The 9,251-nt window shown below is 38.0% G+C and overlaps 1 protein-coding gene across 1 annotated transcript in view; it reads right to left on the reverse strand.

Annotated features, from left to right (window-relative positions):
- Window positions 1–9,035, reverse strand: part of LOC106689819 (mucin-17) — a gene marked incomplete at its 5' end in the record, with an annotated part of 27,861 nt that extends 18,826 nt beyond the window's left edge. The window contains 2 exon segments of the mRNA XM_067047766.1: window positions 3–7,963; window positions 8,979–9,035. Of these exon segments, the coding sequence (XP_066903867.1) occupies window positions 3–7,963; window positions 8,979–9,035 (8,018 nt within the window).
- Window positions 9,036–9,251: the final 216 nt, after the last annotated feature.

Raw genomic sequence — 9,251 nt, forward strand, 5'->3', positions numbered from 1 at the left:
TCAGAATCAGTATCTAGAGGCTTTGCTTTGCTTTGCACATCTTGATTATTTTGATCAATGCCAGGATAATCTTCTTCCCCCTCAGAATCAGTATCTAGAGGCTTTGCTTTGCTTTGCCCATCTTGATTATTTTGATCAATGCCAGGATAATCTTCTTCTCTATCAGAATCAGTCTCTAAAGGCTTTGCTGTGCTTAGCCCATCTTGATTATTGTGATCAAGATAATCTTCTTCCACATCAGAATCAGTGTCCAGAGGCTTTGCTGTGCCCGACTCATCTTGATTATTTTGGTCTATGCCAGGATAGTCTTCTTCCTTATCAGAATCAGTGTCCAGAGGATTCGCAGTAGCTTGTTCATCTTCATTGTCTCGATCAATGCCAAAAAAATCTTCTTCATTGAGAAGTATTATGTCAGGTATTGCTGGACCATTCATAAAAACTTCAGACACTGTTACTTCACCATTGCTTGAATCTGATGGAATTGAATAATTATAATTGTAAAGGGTAGACATGGTAGTTTCTGTGGGTGAATCATTTATATCTACAGTGTCTATTGTTGATGGTAATATATCAGAATTAATAGGCCTTCTCTTTGTGATTTTAATTCTCTTTCTTTGCGGAGTTATTTCAGTAGGTTGAATTTTTTTCTTGGTGATAAGTACTCTTTTTCTTTTTGGACTTGAAGACAAACCCTCATGCTGAATATCTGTAACATGGAAAGAGGAAGTGGAAGATTCATCATAGGACCTTGTTTTAGTTATAACAATTCTTTTTCTATTATTTTTTGTGATTTTTGATTCCAATGGAGATTCTATTTTTTTCTTAATCACTTTTACTCGTCTACGATTTTGTTTTGGATCAGTAAAATCACTCCTCTCAGGTTTTTGGGCATAATCTTCATTTTTCGTAGATTCTGAGGGCTCTTCTCCGTTTTCATTCCTATATCTTTTAATTGGAACTCTAATTTTTATTCTTTTTCTTATTGGTTGCTCATCTGTTTCTCTCTTGATTCTAAATGAGTTGCTCCTGTTTAGGGCCGTCCGCTGTTCTGGAGCAGAATCAGCGGGGCCTTTCAATAAAAAATGACCGGTAGAAAAGTCTTCGGTATTTTCGGCATTTACGGTTGACAATTTCATATGCTTTTGATGGGCACTTTCCAAACTTTGCAGTTCGATTTCACTACTTTCTATCATGGTTTGACTAGAATAGGGCGCAGCATAATTTGTTATCTCTTCTGAAGCTTTTAGTTCAGGTAAACGCGATACCGTTATCAGATAATCATTATTGGTTAGATCGCTAATACTAATTTCTCGTTTTCTTAAGTTTGAAGTTTCCTCATCTACTAAAACTGTTGATAAAAGAGTAGTGAATTCGCCTGGATGTTTTCCAGATACATAAACAGTTACTACACTAGTTGGTTTTACTCTATCAGGAGGAATATGCTCTTTTATTCTCACCTTTCCTTTCTTCCTTCGTCTATTTTCAATCTGTGGTAAATCATCAGGATATTCTCTTATTTTTCGTTCTTCTTCAACATCCGGATCATCCCTTGAAGGAAACTGCAGTTCGGGATCATCTTCAATCAACTTATCGTTATTGTTCAACGGGTCTCTTCCAAAAAATTGTTGTTGAGGCTGTTGATTTAAAGCTGGTTGTGCTTGCCCTAACAGTTGAGCCTGAAGAAGTGCAGGTAACAGTAATGTGTTCAACTGGTTATTAATAGGTGCTACCGCTGTTGGGGTAATAACGATAGTTTCAGTTAAATATTCGGTTGCAGTGATAACTTGGACAGAGCTGTCAACTATAGTTGTCGTTATTTCTTTTCCTCTAAATGTTAGCGGTAAGATGGTAGAAGTATGCGAAGTAACTGTAGTTACATATGTCGTAGTTTTTGTTTTGAATTCGGTAGTTGGCGACTGGGGGACTTGCTGGCTGTTAGGAAGTCCTAAATTTCCTAATAAAAGTTGGGAAAGAAGAATATTGGCCAAAGGAGCGTTTGGTAAACTCGGTGTAACTGTACTAACTTCAGTTTTAACATCGTAAACTGTACTAGGGACGATGTGTGAAAAAGATGTTTTACGACCCCTTAAGGTGGTCGGAGTAAAGGTCACGCTTGTTGTAGGTGTTTCGAGCACAAAATATTTTGTAACTTCCATTAACCCATTTGCAAGAGTCGAAGTGATTTCACTCGTTAATTGAATAATTGGCTTTCCATCTTTAGTTGTTGTAGTATATTCATAAGGACCTAATACTTCAAAGCTAGGTTTTGCTGTAATGACGTTTTTGTATTCTGTTTTTCCATTATTAACAATTGGAATAGTAGTTTCAGACGGGATTTTGTGGGTCACCGTAATTGTTCCGTCGAAGGGAGGAGGACTATACGTATCGTATTCATTATCTCTAAACCTAGACCTCGACGTGGTACGCCTGGAACTGCTGCTGAACCTTCTGCTGGTTGTGCGTGGGCTAGCTTCAGTCGTCTGCGTTCTTAATTTTGGAGCTTTGGGCCTTCCGACTGTAGTTGCCTCAGTTCTTCTTCTTGGGGAATTCGTATTTCTTCTAAAACTGGGTCTTTGGGTTCCTGGGGTGGTCTGACTTCTTTCCCGCAACGTAAACTGGTGCCTTGCGGAACTACTAACAGGTGAGGGACGAACTCGCTCTCGCTGCTGAGATTGCTTTGTTGCCGTCGGTTTCACTTTATTATTTCTTGTTCTGTGGTATCTCCCAGATGTGGTTTGTCGAGGCGGTTCAGGAGTTACTTCAAGCTCATCTTCATAATCGATAGTAGATTTGCGAGAAGCTGGTCTTCTGAATTTTGACTTATATGATCTCGTGCCATACTCAATCTGTCGTTTTGTTCTAGGGCGTCTTGAAAATGGCCTGATTGGAAGAAAGCTTAAACCTTTACCTCTGCGCCCTGCTGTCTTTGTTGCTACGGTAGTTGTTGAGGATTGCTGCTCAGCAGTTTCTGATCCTTCGTATTCATTATCTTCGATATCTTCTTCAGGCTGCTCATCTTCAACATCCTCTTCCTCTTCTTCTTTTTCTTCTTCTTCGTTAACTGCAGGCTTCCTTTGAAGTCCTCGTGGCAGGAAAAGACTGTTAGCTGGACGTGGTCTATTTTTATTAAAGTTAGGTGTTGGCCTTGGCCGAGGTGTAGTGACACCTACTGCTCTCGTATCAGGCCTTCTTAAAAGATTGCTTTTTCTTGTAGTAGTTGTTGGCTTAGTAGTTGTAGGTGTTGTTGGTGCTCGTTGTAATATAGGGGGCCGTCTGAACCTAAGAAGAGGATTATTTGCTCTTCTGGACGATTCAGTTGTCGTAGGTGCTGATGTTGTTGGAGTTTCCTCCTCTAAAGCTGTGACATTATCAGGTTCCTCTGTTGCTCCTTGCGGTCCACCTATATCATTATTTATTTCCTCTACAGCCGTGGAAGAAGGTCTAAATGCATTTGATGATGCAGTAGGTCTTATTCTTCCAAATCTTCCACTACTTGCTCCGATCGAAGGTCGAACTATTCCCGTCGTTCTATAATTAAAACTTGGCCGACGTGATGGTAGTGGTGATACGGAAGGTTTCGGATTGGATGAAAACCTACCTTTTGAAGCCGAATATCCCCCTGAGCTTGAGCCTCCTCTTGTTCTCGAACCTCCAAATCTCCTAGAGCTAGAACCTGTCGGCCGAATGTCTTGAGAGCTGCTTAAGTTGGCTGATTTAGACCTATTCGAGGCAAATCTTCGGCTCGAGCCAAAGCCTTTAGTTTTCAAAGCCGGAGTTGCTGTAACTGTAGGTGTAAATGAGGTCCTTGTAATAGTCGTGGCTGGATCTTTCCTTTTCGGATGAAAAGTTGGGCGTGGTCGTGAGGCGAAAGGTCGGATGCTAGCTTTGGATGCTTTGGTTTTACTAGCGAAATTCAATCGTGACTTCGGTTTGCTATCTTCAGTCGTTTCCTCACTTTCTTCATCTACGTTTTGTGAGCTTTCAATTACAGATGAGGATAGTAATGGAGAATGCACTGTAGGTGAAATATCTTCGTTTGGAGTTGGTGTGGCTACTATGTTCGGAATTGATGTAGCTTGTACATTAGACTTGAAACTGGAGGTGCTTTCTATTATCTGGGCATATCGACCATCGATCAAGGTCCCAATAACCCTTGATTCGTAAAATGTAGTAGAATCGTCTTTAACAACGGAACCTTCAATAAGCCTCACCAAGCCCGTCGTGTATGTTTTTGAGCCAATGACGGCTGTTGAAGTAATTTCTGGCATAGCGGTTTTTTTCTCTTCGTCGACAATTATTGAAGAGGAACTTTCGATAATTTGAGCGTACAGATTATCGATATATGTTCCGATAGCTTTGGTGGTAAAGAGAGTTGTAGAAATTCCATCTGCGTCAACTATCTTGCCTTCATTAATCGAAACAATACCTGTAGGTTGCGGTTCTACTTCAGTAGACATGCTTGCGGCGGTTGGAGCAACAAGTTCAGTAGAACTCTCAAGAACTTGGGCATAAAGTCCATCAATATATGTCCCGTAAACATCTGTATTATACAATGTAGTAATGCCATCATTTATTTCAGAAGATCGAATAGTTGAAATCAATCCCGTAGGTTGTGATGCAGGCATTGAAGTGGAAGTAATAGGTTCTTCAACTTTTGACGCACTGACTTCTGCTTCAGTTGAGGATTCTAGAGAAGGGATTGAAGTAGTTGGTGTTACTACATTTGTTTCAGTCTCTAAATGACTGTTTATGACAGTTTCATTTCCAATATAAGATGTAGTGAAATAGGTGTACGTTGTATAATATGTTGTAGGATCCAACGGCTCAGGAACACTGGTGGCTAATATTTCTGGTACTGTTTGTGTTGGAGCAGGGGTTATTTCTACTGTTTCAGTGGGAATGCTAGGGGGTAAGGTCGGTGTGACAACGTTCGATACAGTTTCTTCTCGACTGGTAATCATTGTATTCTTACCTTTATAAAGTGTAGTCCAGTAAGTAAATGTAGTGAAATATGTAATAGGAAGAGTAGCTTCCTCTGGACTAAGATTAGCTTCTAACTCTGTAGGCTTAAGTGTTTCTGTTACAACATTGGATACCGTTTCTAGGCGACTTATTATATAATTGGATGTTCCTTTATAAACAGTAGTAAAATAAGTGAAAGTTGTGTAACTTGTTTGAAGAATGATAGTAGGAGTTTGAGAAGGTTCAATTTCTTCTGTATTGCTTTCGGAACTTATTTGATCATTAGGGTCTGATTCGTATTCTTCCACTGGTCTCCTTCTACCACCAGAACTGCTGCTTGTTACATCAGTTACCATGGTTTCTACGAGCTCATCACCCAGGACAGGTGTCATACCAATAGCAAGCATAGCTTCCTTTTTTAATTCTTCTTCCCTAGCAGAGTTAACTGCCTCCACTGGAATATTAGGATCTACAGATTGGGTTGCTACTATACGATCGTCCCTTGCCATAGTCGTGTCATAGGCATAGGCTTCATCTATACTGGATTGTAGAGGCGGGTTGTATGGTGACATAACTAGCGCTTCCGAAGTTGGTTTTTCGTTGACTTTGACTCTTGAAATTGTGTCATATAATGGTTTTTTTTTGTTATGGCTAAATATTCTTGGATTGATAGTTTCTTTGGGTACAACATTGTTTTCATCAAGTAGACGGGAATTTTGATGTATCTCGTTGGGAGCCGATGTTTGGATCGGTTCTGCTACGACTTCAGTATGACTTTCTATCAAAGTTTCTCCATCGACGAAGACAGTTGTCAAGTAAGTATAGGTTTTGTAGAATTCAGTGGAAGTTGGTTGGATTTCAATATCGCTTGATGAAGGCTCAAGAGTATCGGCATTTTCAGCTTCACTTTTATCTAAATGTGGAGCTTTGGTTGAGAAAGATTTCAGAAGTCCAGCAACAGCAGGATCAGTTGCTTTCAAGTCAGAATCAATGGTCGTAGTTACTACGTTTGTTTCTACGACCTCCCTACTTTTAACACTGGATGTTGTCTCTTGGAAGAAAGTCGTTAAATATGTATAAGTGGTGTATAATGTTTTAATAATAATTTCAATTTCTTCCTCATCTTTTTCTTCAGTTTTTTCAGTGGTACTCATTTCTAACGTAGTGTAACTATCTACATAATTATCTTCCGTGGTTGGACCCTGTAACGATGGTTCTGGGAGGTGAGGAGTCGGCTCTGCAAAAGATTCTTCCGTGGTAGAAGTGATTTCAGAGGTATCAGTAGTAGGTTGACTACTGGTATTTATGATACCTTCAGTTGCGGAAATTGTTGATAAATCACCCGTATATAACGGAATGGATGTAGTGATATATTTGATTTCACTGGTAACTACTTCTCTCGACTTAACTGAAGTACTTTCTTCTCCATCGGGTATGAAAAATGTGGTTAAATATGTATAAGTTTGATAAACAGTTGACGGTATAATACGAGTAATAAAATTAACCTCTGGTTTGTCTTGTTCTTCTTCTTCATCATCCTCTGTAGTCGATTCTGGTTCAGAAGCTGGTGTGGTTTCTACAGTTTCAGGAGTGGAATTTTGTTCGACCGATTCTTCGATCTGTTCTGTATGGGATGAAGACTGAAAGTTTTCTACAAATTCATTAGCTGAGGTTGGAATGATTTCTGAGACACTTGTGCTTGATGCGACTTGTGTCAACTGCGTGTACTGGCCATTGACAACAGTACCAAAAAGAAAAGAAGTAATATATGTAGTGGTTTCATCGTATGCTTCGATAACAGCTATGGATTTGGCCAAGCCTAAAGGTTGATCTCCCGGGATGAAAACTTGAGTTTTTGTCGTTGAATAGGTCGGATGAACTGGTAGGCTTTCTGTGGGTTCTATTTCTTCCGAGGGCAATGTAGTTTCCGAGGGTTCAAAGGAAATCTCTTCTTCTGTAGTGACCTCTATGTTCTGTTCGGTAGAGTGTTCTGTCGTCAGTTGATGTTCTGTTGTGGGGTGATCAGTTGTAGGATTTCCTGGTGTAGTAGTTGGTGGTTCTGTAGTTGGAGCATTAGTGACGCTTTGTTCGGTTGTTGGAACATTCACTACTTCGCTGCTAAATACTGGATTGAATGCTTTACTTGACCTTATGTCGGCCTGTATTGTTGGAAGGGAAGTTTCAACATTCAGATTATGACCAGTAACGGTTTTAGTAGCCATTCCGGGTGAATGCGACATGAATGTTTTAACAGAAGTTGCGACGGGCAAAGAGACGTCTTCAGGTCTTAAAGTCGCTGCTCCTGAGATGGATGTCACTGGACCTGCATTTGCTGCAGCGGTTTTAGGCATAAATATGATAATAGTGTTTCCGACGGTGGTGGTGAAATCAGCGAAACCTACGTAAGTGACAGTGTCGAACTTCTGGAAGTCATTTTTTATCTGAACTCCACCTCTGAAAAGACCTTTGCCTCCTCTTATTTTCTTCTCTTCTTTTTTCTCCTCCATAAGATCTGAAGAGTATCCACTCGGAGAGAATTCATTTTTTATTGTAACAGTTGGAAGATCGGACTTTGGTTTGACTTTAGCAGGTTTAAGATCTGTGTTTCTCTTGACTGAATACTCTTTTTTTATTGATACGACCGGCTGAGGCTTCTCTGTTCCCGTGCTTTCCGTAATTTCATTTAATGAAATAGGTTTTTCTTTGGCTATAACAGGCTCTGCGGTTTGGAATTGGACAGGTGTCTTTGTTGGAAGAATAGCACCAGGAAGACTTGGGAATACGAGGAATGGCTCTTTAGTGTTCCTATTGGAATCATAATAGACCCTAGTCCCCGTACTCAGGAGCCGAGCATAGGTTCTTCCAACGGTGGTGCCTAATATTTGGGTCGCGAATTCTGTGGTCGCCCCATCGTTTACGAAGGTTCGGGCTGTTGATGAAATGATTCCTAGCGGCGATTCCCGTAACCTCCCATTCTCCTCCAAAGATAGAACAGTCACATCTAATAGGAAATTGAAAGAGTTAGTTACAAGAGAAATGTATTTAGATTGTGAACTAATGGTGCATCCTGTTTTTAGGAATGAGATATTACAACCATGAGCCAATAAAAAAAATATATCAACAATATTTCCACAATTTTTATAGTTTATTACTGAATTTAAATTAATAAAAAATAAATATAATATGAAAACATATAACACCATCAATTCACAATAAAGGATAATATAAAAAGAAAAGTAAGATTTAAGAATAATAGTCGGACATAAGGTTTAAATTTTCTATATACATTTTGAATAAAGTTTGTATAACGTCTAGAAAAATAAAATCATGCTAAGACATTTATGAAAAGAGGTTTGAAAATATTTATACAAAAGAAATAAGACCAGATCTTGTACATTTAAGGGATAATTATTTTTAAAATTGGCAATTTTAAATAGGAATATCAGATAACGAATAAATTTGAAATCATTATTTTAATAATTATTCATTATTCATGGGAATCATTATAAAAAGACAAATAGAAGAAATAATTTTCTCCAGTGTAAAGTTAAAAATAATATTAAACAATAAATCAAAAATAAAGGGGGATTTAATACGATTCAGAATTACATTAAAATAAAAATCATAAATTTTTAAAACTGTGAACTTCAAATAAAAAACTAAACGCATAATCTATAAAAGCTGGTTTAAAATATTCAAGGCAAAATGAAAAATATAAAGTTTTAATCAACAGATTGATGACTAAAATAAAATATAAAGAAATAATACATAACAGTTGAGATATTTTGCCAAAATTCCGTTTCTTCATTCGCCAGCAACTGAATTTTTAATATAAATATGAACATGTTTTAACGATTTTTCAAAAAAAGTATTATCTGATAAGTCGATACTATAAGCAGATTTTGAGAAGAGATTTTAAGCGTATATAAGCAATTAATAATGTAGCAAGTTATCCTAAGTTCTACAAAAAGAATCTAATTTAATAGAGAATATTTAAAATATTATATTTCTCTTACCTCCATCTGTTTGCCGCCTTATTCTAGGGTCTTTCTTGAGCAAATCCTCTGCAGCATCTGTAATAGGAAAGTTGCATTAAATATGTGTCACAACAGGGCTTATAATAACCGTTTAACTAAAAATTTGTAAAATATAAAAATTAATAACACAAATAAGAAGAGAAATACAAATATACTGCATATATTACGGGATGGACTCAGCCCAGTGGGGAATATAATATTTTTAATAATGTACTGCACTGTTAGTATCTTGTTTTGTTTAACCCTGGTGAA

Source organism: Halyomorpha halys, unplaced genomic scaffold (assembly GCF_000696795.3).
Source record: "Halyomorpha halys isolate HHAL.00 unplaced genomic scaffold, Hhal_1.1 Scaffold1478.1, whole genome shotgun sequence".
Classification (NCBI taxonomy): domain Eukaryota; kingdom Metazoa; phylum Arthropoda; class Insecta; order Hemiptera; family Pentatomidae; genus Halyomorpha; species Halyomorpha halys.